At 45.8% G+C, this 15,005-nt stretch overlaps 1 protein-coding gene across 8 annotated transcripts in view; it reads left to right on the top strand.

Annotated features, from left to right (window-relative positions):
• The window catches only part of PLEKHG1 (pleckstrin homology and RhoGEF domain containing G1), a 215,788-nt gene that overhangs the window by 28,162 nt on the left and 172,621 nt on the right, over positions 1-15,005 (top strand). The window contains exon 2 of one of the 8 annotated variants that reach the window (XM_043543149.1): positions 13,621-13,725. The exons of the other annotated variants lie outside the window; for them this stretch is intronic. Within the exon in view, the coding sequence (XP_043399084.1) occupies positions 13,698-13,725 (28 nt within the window). The 5' untranslated portion in view covers positions 13,621-13,697. The remainder of the gene's footprint in view (positions 1-13,620; positions 13,726-15,005) is intronic. 8 annotated transcript variants of the gene reach the window in all.

Genomic DNA, 15,005 nt, shown 5'->3' on the forward strand with positions numbered 1-15,005 from the left:
GGATCCAGATCTGAACTGTATATGCATGAACTCATGTTCCTTATAATGCCTGGAAGGATAAAGTGATAAGTTATCCCTGCTGGGTTTTAAGCTTCTGGTTGTAGGTTGTATAGTTATTTCAAACCTCCTAACCTAAATGAATTGTCACCCTAAATGAATTGTCCATTTGAACATTCCAGGTTTAAATTTGTAGTGCTCTTTCATGTCCTCCATATTTTTTAATTCATACATTCTTTTTTCAGTTGAAACGATAAAAACAATATTTCAGTTGGTATGTTTCCAGTAACCTAGCAGCATATGATGTAAATGAGTTTTGTGGGTGCACTATTGGATCAGTTACTCTAAATCAGGGGTGGGCAAACTATGGCCCGGGGGCTGCATCTGGCCCTTCAGACGTTTTTAAACTGGCCCTCAAGCTCCTGCCAGGGAACAGAGTTGGGGGCTTGCTCCACGCGGCTCCCGGAAGCAGTGGCACTTTCCCGCCTCCAGCTCCTACATGTAGGAGTAGCCAGGGGGCTCTGCACGCTGCCCCCCCCCACCAAGTGCCGCCCCCACAGCTCCCATTGGCCAGCAAATGGGGCCAATGGGAGCTGCGGGGATGGCGCCTGCGGATGGGGCAGTGTGCAGAGCCAGGCTGTGCCTCTGCGTAGGAGGCAGAGTGGGGACATGCTGCTGCTTCCGGGAGCTGCTTGAAGTAAGCGCCACCCGGAGCCTGCACCCCTGATCCCCTCCTCCGCCCCAACCCCGCGCCCCAGCCCTGTTACCTCTCCTGCCCTCCAAACCCCTTGGTCCCATCCTCCTGCAACCCAGAGCGTGCACCCCTACCCCAGACCGGAGCCCCCTCCCACACCCTGAATGCCTCATTTCTGGCCCCACCCCAGAGCCCTCACCCCGCCCCCACCCCAACCCCCAATTTCATGAGCATTCATGGCCCACCATACAATTTCCATACCCAGATGTGGCCCTCGGGCCAGAAAGTTTGCTCACCCCTGCTCTAGATGTGTGAGAGAATCGCTTTTGGGGGGAGGAGACTGAAGTGGAAACAACACTTTGTTCTGATGACATTTAAATATTGTTGAGATGTAACAAAACAGGTGGTTTAAAGTAATATAAATCAGCGAACAGCTTCTTGTTCATATGATTGTGTAGCCAGGTCTCTGAAATGTGGAGTCACAGTATTGTATTTCCAGAAAAGTCTACTGAATCATTAAACTAGGATACAGATTTATAGAGAATTTGGTTTGGTTTCTGGGGAAGCGATGATTGTTACGGGAAAATGTTCTGAGTGGTGCTATTAATTTAAAAACAACTGACTTGGACAAATGGTTTCAGTTATTAGCTAGATTAATCCAGAACAACGTCTGTCTGTCCAGCTTGTCCACAGTTTACTTTTAAAAATACAATAGCTTAAACACATCTTATAGCTAAGCAAACATAAAACTTAATTATCATATGATTAATATAATCTGTAAATCAAATCTGTGTCTTAATTTTTTTCACACCATGCATTCTTCTCTAATAAAGCTAAGTCATAAGAACAATTTAACAGAAGCAATGTATTGTATTGATTTATACATTACTTCAATTTTTAAACTTTTTTTTACAAAACTTTAAAAAATGACTAGTAATTTTGGGTGTCCAACGTGAGACATCTGAAAGGGGCGATTTTAAGAAAGTGCTGAACGTCCACCCTCAGCAAGGTATCTCAAATCGGGCATTCAAAATTGCTAGTAACTTTTTCAAAAATCTTGGCCTTGGTTCGTTGTTAGAATTGTGATGCATTTTAGTATGTACATATGCACCCTTGAGGGAGGGTCTGATCCTTAATGGTTCTGTCAGTGGGAATTGAGAAACGCTGAGCATCTCTAAGGATGAACACCATTTATGCAGCCCAGTGCAGTGTTCTGAATATTCACATGTTGAGAAGATTTCTCTCCCCCGCTCACCATATATAAACTGCCAACTGTTTGAAAATAGGATGTAATTGACATTTCTGAAATTGACATTTCTGAACCTATTCACTGCTGGTGTTGAGCTGAAAAGAAAACTTTTGTGACATTGGCAGTGTGGGTGGCCATTGAAGAGACTGCAAACTAATTCATACCTTCCTCTAGGAATTTATCAATCAGAACAACTTCATTGTTAAAAAGCTGTGTCACAGGGTTCTGAACTACATCTTAAAGGAATTATTTATGGTGCTGACCTCTGCTACTTTCAAGAGCCTCGCCTACACTTGAGAATTGCACTGTCAAGAATAAATAAACCCGCTTTTTAAATTGTGTTACTGCAGAGGCTCAGGGCTCTAGTTATGGACGAGGACCTCTGTGTGCTAGGTGGTGTACAAATGCAGAACAAAAAGACTGTCTCTGCCTGAAAGCACTATAATCTTTAATTGAACCTTTAATGGTATCATGTGGCTACAGCAGCCATTTTGGCTAGCATTAAATCTGCCTGACATATCCACAAACAGCATTTTCTCCGATTCTTGCACTCCCAATGGATTGTGGATACCTACAGTTCCCAACCTGGGTCCTCAAAGCAGGGACTTGTGGCTGTGACAATCTAGAGTTGAAGAGATGCTGTAACAAGGTTCTTTTGGGTTTTTTTCCCCAAATATGACCTCTATAGGGAGGACCAACTGCAAATTGCTTTTTCCCTGCAGGAGCCACTGCATTGGTGCAGAGTGACCCAATCTGGTGCAAGTGTAATTACAACAGTTCTGGCAACAGTTGTGCATCATTTCAGGCTCCTTTTGTGCAAGAACACAAGTTGTGTTAAGAGCATGGCAGGTGCTCGCAACAAAGCTTGCAATCTTAATGCTCAATCTTAAACTTGGCAATGTGTGACACCAGCATTCTAAATTTGTGACAGATGGCTCAAATATGGAACTCATGTATTTTGCTGCATGTCATACCATGATTGAATGATTAGAATGGTTTTTAATTTTAAACAGTGTTTTGTCACTGTGTGAATTAAATAAAACATTTTAAAAAAAACTGCACAAATTCATTCACATGTAAACATAAAGACCCCTTTCATAGATCATCAGAAGGATTATCCCCAACCCAGACCTCTGCTGGAATAATTGTTATCGTTCATGTGCACCAGCTACTGAAGTTAAATTAGACAGGTATTTAGCTGAGGGTTACACAACTATTTACCAAACAGCAGTAGAATGCTGGGGATTAGGAAACCTGGCCTCCGATCCCTGGCTCTGGGAGATGAGTGAGGTTCAGGGATTAGAAACAGGATAACCAATGCCTGTCTCGTTGACACACACCTTCCAGAAGTGTGGTTAATTAGACTGGATTTGTCTGTGGGTTCTATTCCCAGTCCTGCCTGAAATGATCTTGTGCAACCTCTCTCAGCCTCCTTTCCCAAATTTTACAAATAAATCAGTATTTGACTGCCTTCTAGGGTTGGTGCATAGGGTCTTGCTCATTAATGAGGGCTGTGAAATGCATGGAAAGAGTCAGCGGTTAGATTTGAACTTGGGTCTCTGAGGCCATGGGGTGTTTTTGCAGTGTAGTAGAACAGGCAAACTGATTCAGCCAAAATCTGGTATATTTGAGGAGTCTGTTTGCAATACCAAAACTCTCTAGTGCAGACAAGACTCTGTGGTGTTGTAGTTTGGACTACATAACCATAAGGCTGGCTGACTCCCCCTCCCAAACCTGATGTTTAATTTATTCTTTCAGATAGAAATATCATGAAGTAAACATAACTTTTAGCAATGTGGGCCAGGATTACCACGGATGTAAATATCAATGGAAGGGTTTATGCTGTCTCAGCAGTCCCAAGTTGGCAGCCTTTGCTTTTGTCCGCAAAAATAGCGGCAAAACCCTATAAAGAGTTCAGTGCATTACTGTGTAGTGAAAAATGGGTGGTATGCACTGAAAAGAGGGGTGTGACTTGGACAGCTGGAGCATGTGCCTCTTCAGTGGCTCTCTTCAGAGCCTCCTGCCAGCAGGATCCTCCCTGTGGCGTCCCGGCAGAAGTTAAATGTGATTGCCTGCATGCAGATAGATGCTCCCCAGCAAAACCTCTGCTTCTAGATTGAAATACTGCCTGCCTTGGACAGGGCTGAGTCCCTTCTCAGCCATGATAGGCTTTGCAGGAGCACAGTGCATCATGGAATAGACTTTATGCTTTCCTCGGAGGTAGCTTTGCTGAAATTGGCTCAGAGTCCATTAATTTGTCTCCCTCCTTCACTTTCACCTATACTTAATTCTTAAGCATAGATACTGTAACATTTTTCATAGTGCTTCTTGATGAGTTTAATAGCTTTTTTAAAAAAATTTAAAACTATATTGGAAAGTATTGGTTTGAGTTAAAATTCTCTTTTATAAATTCCATTGCCTTTGGGAGGCTAAAGGGCCCCTGTTTAAATTTGATATGTTAGGGTTCTCTAGAGAATTTGTAAAGGCTTTGGTGGGGGTTGAACTTCAAAATTGTATGTCTTGTTGAGGTACCGTTTGAGAAATGTCTTGCCATCGTTGCACTAAAAAGGAGCTGGGCAGTATTATTTATACTGTGCCTCGTGGCACTTTACAATCTAACACAAGAAAAGGAAACACCAACGAAGCTTTACATAAGAGTTCAAATCTTGGTCAGAAACTTTTCCAAATGGAGAGTTAGAAAATGTTTCTGTTAACATGAGACGTGACTCATTTCAAAGGCTGTTCTTGAAATACCTTGCGTCCAGTAACTGCACACACAGGGAGAGAGCAGTTTAGTGGAATACAGGTAGGCTAGTGCACATAGCCTTCTGCATTTGAGAGACCATGAATATCTTCCTGTTTTTGTTTTTAAAGAAGGTTCCTGAGCTGGTTTAATTTTGTGAAATTGATTAGGCCAAGGGTAAAAGAGTTCATTTTTCTGCAGTTTGCCTCCCCAGTGAGAGAGGGGGGAAGGGCCAGGGTAAGGAAAATGAGGAGCTTGTGACTGATGTGACACTTGTTAAATTAGCATGCCTTATTGGGTCAGCACTGAAGAGGCAAAGAGAACTTCAATAAGGCAACATATGATACATCAGCCCACTGATACCATGGGAAGTACTACAATGGATGTTGAGATAGTAATGGAGAGAAGGCTGAGATGGGAATATAGAAAAAGTGAAAGGAAACATGCACTAATCCTGCAGAAACAGCCATGAAGTTGAATCTAATGAAAGCAAATGCTTCTTTCTTTTTCCTTTCCTTTCCTTTCCTGAGGACCCAGAAAGCTCCCACATTTTAAGAAAGCTGTAACACCTCATATTCAGACTTTGCCTGATGAGACAAGACACATGAAACTGCAGTTAAATAACTGGCTCTCTGTGTGTTCGAAATTTTAAGGGTGTGGTGGTTCTTTGTTTTTTGTTTTTGTTTAGATGAATATACTGATGTGATCTCACAACTGGTGGATAGATGACTCTGTGGTCTCCCTGTGTAGTTCAGCCAGGGCTGTCCTTCGGATTTATGGGGCCCTATGCAGTATTATTAAATTGGTGCCCCTATGCCTGATGGCAGCCCGGGCTCACAGGCCGCGGGAGGGGGGAGGGACAAGGCAGCAAAGAATACAGAGATGCCTGGCCCACCTCATGGCAGAGGAGAGTCTCCGTTCCCCACAGCGACCCCCTTTATCCTCTCCCTCATGCAGAATGTGTGGCGCCTTTGGCTCTGTGAATACAGCCCCTGCCTAAGGAGACTGCAGTGCGTGCTGGGTGTGCGGGAGCCAACCCCCTCTTACCCGCTGTCATGGGCGGTGGGTGAAGCTGCTGCTTGGGGAGGCTAGCTCCCTAGCCCATCTCTTCTGCCTGTGGCCCCGCGCATACTCCACTCCTGCTCTGCCCCAGGCCCCACCCCACTCCGCCCATGCCCCACTGTCTCCCCACTGTCTCCCTCCTCTGTTCCCTCCCCCCCCCCACTCGTCCCCTTCCAGCCAAATCCCTGAACCCAAATGAAGCAAATGACATTTGAAAAAAACACTCTTCTGCAATTTCTTTCTAAAGAAAATGGAGCATGTTTCCCGCTGCAGGCCAGATGGTGACGACTGGACATGCAGAAGATACCTAATTAAAAGCACTAAATTTGGGAATAAAAAATGCCAGTCACAGGTTTTTTTGATATGCCCTGAAGTTTGTCAGATTTATTTGCAAAAACTTTGCAGTAAGGGTGAGTCAGCTAGCTGTCTTGCTGAATACAGCATTAAATATTATGGAATACATGATGCAGCTCTTCTCTGTTTACATTTTCTTAATCAGTATTTCAGAACTGATTTTATAAGATTGCTACATATTTAACACATGAAACAGACATTATTTTAAATTAATCAGTCACAGGTTTAGTGTGTTCATAACAATGTTCATTGCCGTTAGAAAAAGGGAACACAGGGTATATCAACACTACAAATTAGGTCGAATTTATAGAAGTCAGTTTTTATATAGTCGATTCTGTGTGTCCCCACACAAAATGCTCTAAGTGCATTAAGTGCATTAACTCGGCGGAGTGCTTCTACAGTACTGAGGCTAGCATCAGCTTCTGGAGCGTTGCACTGTGGGTAGCTATCCCACAGTTCCTGCAGTCTCCGCCGCCCATTGGAATTCTGGGTTGAGATCCCAATGCCTAATGGGGCAAAAACATTGTCATGGGTGGTTCTGGGTACATGTCGTCAGGCCTTCCCTCGCTCCCTCCGTGAAAGCAACGGCAGACAATCGTTTCGCACCTTTTTTCCTGAGTTACCTGTGCAGACACCGTACCATGGCAAGCATGGAGCCCGCTCAGCTCACTGTCACTGTACTTCTCCTAGGTGCTGGCAGACGCAGTACTGCATTGCTACCCAGCAGCAATCCATTGCCTTGTGGCAGCAGACGGTGCAATAGGCCTGATAGCCATTGTCATCATGTCCGAGGTGCTCCTTGCCGCCTCAGTAAGGTCGGTCAGGAGCGCCTGAGCAGATATGGGTGCAGTGACTAAAATAGGGGTGACTCGACCAGGTCATTCTCTTTAGTCCTGCCGGCAGTCCTATTGTACTGTCTTATGGCAAGCAGGCAGGAGATGAGGATGGCTAGCAGTCCTACTGCACTGTCTGCTGCCAGCCAAAGATGTAAAAGATAGATGGAGTGGATCAAAACAAGAAATACACCAGATTTGTTTTGTATTCATTTGCTCCCCCCTCCCTCCCTCCGTGAAATCAACGGCTGACAATAGTTTCTGTGAGGGCTGTCAGGGGCACCTTGAAAAGTTTAATGGAGATTCAGTTGTGCCTGAAATACCAGGGGGAGGGATAGCTCAGTGGGTTGAGCATTGGGTTGAGCATTGGCCTGCTAAACCCAGGGTTTTGAGTTCAATCCTTGAGGGGGCCATTCTGTGTGACAGTTGTTTTTGTTTCTCCTTGATGTGAAGTCACCCCCTTTGTTGATTTTAATTCCCTGTAAGCCAACCCTGTAAGCCATGTTGTCCGTCGCCCCTCCCTCCGTCAGAACAACGGCAGACAATCATTCTGCCCCTTTTTTCTGTGCAGACGCCATACCACGGCAAGCATGGAGCCCGCTCAGATCACTTTGACAATTAGGAGCACATTAAACACCACACACATTATCCAGCAGTATATGCAGCACCAGAACCTGGCAAAGCGAAACTGGGCGAGTAGGCGACGTCAGCGCGGTGACAAGAGTGATGAGGACGTGGACACAGACTTCTCTCAAAGCATGGGCCCTGGCAATGTGGGCATCATGGTGCTAATGGGGCAGGTTCATGTGGTGGAACGCCGATTCTGGGCCCGGGAAACAAGCACAGACTGGTGGGACCGCATAGTGTTGCAGGTCTGGGACGATTCCCAGTGGCTGCGAAACTTTTGCATGCGTAAGGGCACTTTCATGGAACTTTGTGACTAGCTTTCCCCTGCCCTGAGGTGCAAGAATACCAAGATGAGAGCAGCCCTCACAGTTGAGAAGCAAGTGGCAATAGCCCTGTGGAAGCTTGCAACCCCAGACAGCTACCGGTCAGTCGGGAATCAATTTGAAGTGGGCAAATCTACTGTGGGGGCTGCTGTGAGGCAAGTAGCCAATGCAATCAAAGATCTGCTGATATCAAGGGCAGTGACCCTGGGAAATGTGCAGGTCATAGTGGATGGCTTTGCTGCAATGGGATTCCCTAACTGTGGTGGGGCCATAGATGGAACCTGTATGCCTATCTTGGCACTGGAGCACCAAGCTAGCGAGTACATAAAAACGCAAGGGGTATTTTTCAATAGTGCTGCAAGCACTGGTGGATCACAAGGGACATTCCACCAACATCAACGTGGGATGGCCGGGAAAGGTACATGACGCTTGCATCTTCAGGAACTCTGGTCTGTTTCAAAAGCTGCAGGAAGGGACTCCCAGACCAGAAAATAGCCGTTGGGGATGTTGAAATGCTTATAGTTATCCTTGGGGACCCAGCCTACCCCTTAATGCCATGGCTCATGAAGCCATACACAGGCAGCCTGGACAGTAGTCAGGAGCTGTTCAACTACAGGCTGAGCAAGTGCAGAATGGTGGTAGAATGTGCATTTGGACGTTTAAAAGCGCGCTGGCGCAGTTTACTGACTCGGTTAGACCTCAGCGAAACCAATATTCCCACTGTTATTACTGCTTGCTATGCGTTCCACAATATCTGTGAGAGTAAGGGGGAGACGTTTATGGTGGGTGGGAGGTTGAGGCAAATCGCCTGGCCGCTGGTTACGCGCAGCCAGACACCAGGGCGGTTAGAAGAGCACAGGAGGGCACGGTGTGCATCAGAGAAGCTTTGAAAACCAGTTTCATGACTGGCCAGGCTGCAGTGTGAAAGTTCTGTTTGTTTCTCCTTGATGAAACCCCTGCCCCCACCCCCCTGGTTCACTCAACTTCCCTGTAAGCTAACCACCCTCTCCTCCTCCCTTCAATCACCGCTTGCAGAGGCAATAAAGTCATTGTTGCTTCACATTCATGCATTCTTTATTAATTCATCACACAAATAGGGGGATAACTGCCAAGGTAGCCAGGGAGGGGTGGTGGAGGAGGGAAGGACAAGGCCACACAGCACTTTAAAAGTTTAAAACTTTAAAACTTATTGAATGCCAGCCTTCTGTTGCTTGGGCAATCCTCTGGGGTGGAGTGGCTGGGTGGCTGGAGGCTACCGTGTCTTTGGGCATCTGGGTGAGGAGGCTATGGAACTTGGGGAGGAGGGCGGTTGGTTACACAGGGGCTGTAGCGGCAATCTGTGCTCCTGCTGCCTTTCCTGCAGCTCAACCATATGCTGGAGCATATTAGTTTGATCCTCCAGCAGCCTCAGCATTGAATCCTGCCCCCTCTCATCACGCTGCTGCCACCTTTCAGCTTCAGCCCTCTCTTCAGCCCGCCACCTCTCCTCCCTGTCATTTTGTGCTTTCCTGCACTCTGACATTTTCTGCCTCCACGCATTCGTCTGTGCTCTGTCAGTGTGGGAGGACAGCATGAGCTCAGAGAACGTTTTATCATGAGTGCATTTTTTTTCGCCTTCTAATCTTCGCTAGCCTCTGGGAAGGAGAAGATCCTGTGATCCTTGAAACACATGCAGCTGGTGGAGGAAAAAAAAAAAGGGACAGTGGTATTTAAAAAGACACGTTTTGTAGAACAATGGGTACACTCTTTCACGGTAAACCTTGCTGTTAACATTACATACATAGCACATGTGCTTTCGTTCCAAGGTCACATTTTGCCTCCCCCGACCACGTGGCTAACCCCACCCCTCTCCTCATGGCTAACAGCGGGGAACATTTCTGTTCAGCCACAGGCAAATAGCCGAGCAGGAGCGACCACCTCTAAATGTCCCCTTAAGAAAAGCACCCTATTTCAACCAGGTGACCATGAATGATACCATTCTCCTGAGGATAACACAGAGATAAAGAACGGATGTTGTTTGAATGCCAGCAAACATATACTGCAATGCTTTGTTCTGCAATGATTCCCGACTACGTGCTACTGGCCTGGCGTGGTAAAGTGTTCTACCATGGTGGATGGAATAAGGCTGCCCTCCCCATAAACCTTTTGCAAAGGCTTTGGGAGTACATCCAGGAGAGCTTTATGAAGATGTCCCTGGAGGATTTCCGCTCCATCCCCAGACACATTAACAGACTTTTCCAGTAACTGTACTGGCCGCAAATGCCAGGGCAAATTAATCATTAAACACGCTTGCTTTTAAACCATGTATACTATTTAAAAAGGTACACTCACCAGAGATCCCTTTTCCACCTGGCAGGTCCAGGAGGCAGCCTTGGGTGGGTTGGGGGGTACTGGCTCCAGGTCCAGGCTGAGAAACAGTTCCTGGCTGTCGGGAAAACCGGTTTCTCCGCTTGCTTGCTGTGAGCTATCTACAACCCCATCATCATCATTTTCCTTGTCCCCAAAACCTGCTTCCATGTTGCCTCCATCTCCACTGAAGGAGTCAAACAACACGGTTGGGGTAGTGGTGGCTGAACCCCCTAAAATGGCATGCAGCTCATCATAGAAGCAGCATGTTTTGGGCTCTGACCTGGAGCGGCCGTTTGCCTCTCTGGTTTTCTGGTAGGCTTGCCTCAACTCCTTAAGTTTCACGCGGCACTGCTTCGGGTCCCTGTTATGGCCTCTGTCCTTCATGCCCTGGGAGATTGACAAATGTTTTGGCAGTTTGAAAACTGGAATGGATAGCACAGATTCCTCTCCCCATACAGAGATCAGATCCCGTACCTCCCGTTTGGTCCATGCTGGAGCTCTTTTGCGATTCTGGGACTCCATTATGGTCACCTCTGCTGATGAGCTCTGCACTCACCTACAGCTTGCCACGCTGGCCAACCAGGAAATGAAATTCAAAAGTTCGCGGCCCTTTTTCTGTCTACCTGGCCGTGCATCTGAGTTGAGAGTGCTGTCCAGAGCGGACACAATGGAGCACTTTGGGATAGCTCCTGGAGGCCAATAGTATCTAATTGCATCCACAGTAACCCAAATTCGACCCGGCAAGGCCGATTTCAACGCTAATCCCCTTGTCGGGGGTGGAGTAAGGAAATGGATTTTAAGAGCCCTTTAAGTCGAAAAAAAGTCATGTGGATGGGTGCAGGGTTAAATCGATTTAACGCTGCTAAATTTGACCTTAACTCCTAGTGTAGACCAGGGCTAATTTACTTTGTGTGATCTCCATAACAATAGATGTGTGTGAAATTTCACCAACTTTCAAAAATGTTTCCAAAGATTTTAGGCATAACAAAGGATTTTATATCTTACTAGGTACTGATTTTGCTGGAGGGTTCTCTTAAAACTAGTTCGTCAGCTAGAGGTAAAGAAAAGGAAACTCTTTGTCCAGCTATCTGGAAGGAAAGGGGTGTTGTCCCTTTATGGGCTCTCTTCAGCAGGTGTTGGTGGGGGGGAAGAGGGTGAAGGGAGAAAGGACAGGAAGACTTTGGAAGCATGTTTTTTTGTACTATAGTAATTAAAATTAAAATGTGTATTTTAGGTAAGGGTGGTCTTTTGAAGGATATATTTACAACACTATATGTCTGAAGATCCAAGCATTTAAGGCGAAAGATGATTATGCATCTAAAAATCTATGCAAGGATTTTTTAGAGATGTGATTCTTTTTTTTTTTTTTTATAATCTTCACCAACTCACTAATGAAAGGTTTCAGAGTAACAGCCGGTAGAGCTGTAGCTCACGAAAGCTTATGCTCAAATAAATTGGTTAGTCTCTAAGGTGCCACAAGTACTCCTTTTCTTTTTGCGAATACAGACTAACACGGCTGTTACTCTGAAACCAGTATATACTGGGGATTGGCAAATGCCTGTTAAATGGCTTCATTACCACTGAATGGCTCTTTAACAGTTTCAGTGTTGTGCTAATAGGTCTGGCTGGCTTTTTCACTTTTAAGTTACTAGATTCCCTCTGGAGTAAGAGTCTCCAGGCTGCAGCAGCCAGCTGTGGGAGCCTGCAGGAAGGGTCAGAACTGGGCTAGGAAGAGCCAGGAGGGTAGACACTAAGATCCAGTGGTGCCCCAAATTTTCAGGTGGCTGATGCAGCCGCGTATGCCTAAGGACGGCCCTGAATTCAGCTATGCCTTCCACTGATTAATTTAATTGAAAGTTAGTGTCAGTATTATGTACCGTATGTGCCAAAATTCTTTTATAGTATAAACTGTGGAATAGATCAGAAAAATTAGAAATTATTAGGCTTTCTTATATACCAACAATGGGATTACATAACTGGAAGCATTACTGGAATTCCATTATGGTTTTACTTAATAAATCAGTACTTTGATTAAACTTTAATGTCTGAATAAACCAGACAAATATATAAATACAGTTATGTAAAAATTAATATTTAATTACTACCATAGTTAGGCTGTGGTTTGTTTGGGTTTTTTTATTCATTTCTTCATTACTAATTTTGGGTGGCTACTCTGGAAAGGTTTCACTTAAGTTGCTTGTACCCTGAAAAATGGAAGAAGAGGTACTTTAATCTGAATTCACTGGGTTTAACTGTGGGACACTAATGCTTCTGGGGCTAACTAAGATCAATCCCTTCATATTGAGTTGGGAAACATTGTCTTAAATATTTACTTTTCTCGACTCACAGTTCTGTTTTTTCTACTTCTACTGTATTTCCGGCACTAGATCATATCACTGATTAAGATCTAAAGCATGTTCTCCTTGGGGAAGGTGCTTCAAGTGTTGTTCAATCTGAACCTTGCAGTCTAATTCTGTATCTACATACATTTAAAAAAAACTGGATAGAATGCGTTTTACATCCAGCCCTGTGGTATGGCATTGTGCTGCCAAGTAGAAAATGTAGAGTTAATTTACTGACTCTAGTTCAGCTTTTTTCAGATGTGGTCACCAGGGGCTTTTCTTCTAGCCACAGCCTTCTCTGGTGCTCCTGCATACACTGCCTTGGGTGTTGGTTGCTGGGACTGCCAATAAGGGTTGGGCCCTGCCCCCTGTGGAGACACCTGGGGCACAACACTGGAGGAGCAGGCAGCTAGGCTCCCCATCTTCCCAGGGATGGTGGGACTCAGGCTTTGGGCTTCAGCCCTGGGGTGGTAGGGCGGCAGGCTCTGGCCCCAGGCTCCAGCTGTGTGTCTTTGGGCTCTGTCCTCTGGCCACAGGGCCTTGGGCTCCAGCCCCCTTCTGCCTCCCCCGATACCCCATCCAGGGCTTAATTTGTCCCCAAACTTGCCAGGGCTGAGTAAGTCTACTGTGAAAAGTGATACTTGTATGTTTTGTTAATATCTCTTTTCACAACAGATTTATTAGCTAGCAATAAATAAAATACTCTGATTTGGACATGTATACGTGCATATTTATTTGTGCATATTTTTGTTTTTCCTAGAGCTAATTAAGTATTTTAGGAAAAAGTGTGAGAGCAGCCACCAGCAAGAGTTGGTGGCCGCAAATAATTTGTCCTGAGAACCCCTGCTCTAGTTGTCTTTAGCACTGGGCCTATGGAAATGTATATGTTATGAAAAATGACCTTTTTGGCCTTTGAAAGACGCATGCCAGATGGTTGCTTGTACATGTCTGGCTCTAGAGCAGGGGTCAACAACCTTTGAGAAGTGGCGTGCCAAGTCTTCGTTAATTTAAGGTTTCGCGTGCCAGTAATAAATTTTACATTTACAGGGGTTCCCAACGGAACCCCAGACTGGCAGCAGACTGAGCGGAGCCGGCAGCCAGGACCCTGGCTGGCATGGGGCCGGATGGCTGGAAACCCAGACCAGCAGCGAGGTGAGTGGGGCCGGTGGCTGGTATCCCAGGCCGGCAGCAGGCTGAGCGGGGCTGATGGCTGGGACCCCGGATGGCAAGGGGCCGGAAGCCAGAACCCCAGACTGTCAGCGAGCTGAGTGGGGTGGCAGACAGAACCCCAGACTGGCAGTGGCTCACCCGCTGCTGGTCTGGGGTTCCGCCAGCTCCTGCCAGCCGGGGTCCTGGCCTCCGGCCCCGCTCAGCCTGCTGCCGGCTAGGGGTTCTCTTCACCCAGGCTGGCAGCGGGCTGAGTGGGGCTGGGACCCTGGCTGGCAAGGGGCCGGTGGACGGAACCCCAGACCGGCAGCAGGCTTAGCAGGTTCGGCGGACAGAACCCCAGACCGGCGGTGGGCTGAGCAGCTGGGACCCCGGCTGGCAGTAGTGTGCCAGTAAAAATCAGTTGCTTGCTGCAGGTTGCCGACCCCTGCTCTAGAGTTTTATATACAGAGACTTGATGAAATTCATTTCTTTGGCCTTTTCTGTGAGTTTTGTAAGTACACTTTTTAATACAGTACATGCAAACTTTCAAGGGAGTGTAAATATTGATACTTTCCTTTTTTGGGTTGTTGCCTAATTGGGAAACAGATTATTTTTCATGATGCTTTGCTTGCCGTTAGCCTTTCTCCTGTATTTTTCAAGACCTAAATTAATGGCCTGTTTTTAAAGTAATTGAATACACACAGCTTAGTTGATGACAATGATTTGTGCATGCTTGGCACTTCTTCAGATTAGTTCCCAACTGCATACGCTCTGGAATAAGTGACTGTAATGAGCCATATGGAAAACTTAAGATGTGACATATTTTGAAAATGGTAGGCAAAGAAAAAGGCAAGGCATCCTTATTCAATGGCCGTAATCCTGGCATTCCAATCAAAGCAGCAAAAGTTAGTACAAGGGTTGTCTCTGGACTGATCAGGTAAAAGGAGACTGGGTGCAACTCTCAAGAAGGTGAAAAGGGAATTTGAATAAAACTGACATGCATACAGATTGGTGCAGACAAGAAAAAAATTGTTTTGGGGTTAAAGATAGAACAGGGAAAATTGGCCTTGTTATCTGTGTATGAAGTGAAGAATATCTGTTAGCAAGTAGAAGTCAGAACAGACTGGAGAAACTAAAAGCATTCCAAAATTATAAGGTGAGACAAGTAAAGATGCTTCGTTACTGTCACCCAGCAATACATCCACAAAACCTAGATAATTCTGTAGTGAATTATCAAATCATTGTGCAGAAAGATTTCTTTGGATTGGCTGAATATGGACTTA

This window comes from Chelonia mydas, chromosome 3 (genome assembly GCF_015237465.2).
Source record: "Chelonia mydas isolate rCheMyd1 chromosome 3, rCheMyd1.pri.v2, whole genome shotgun sequence".
Classification (NCBI taxonomy): Eukaryota; Metazoa; Chordata; order Testudines; family Cheloniidae; genus Chelonia; species Chelonia mydas.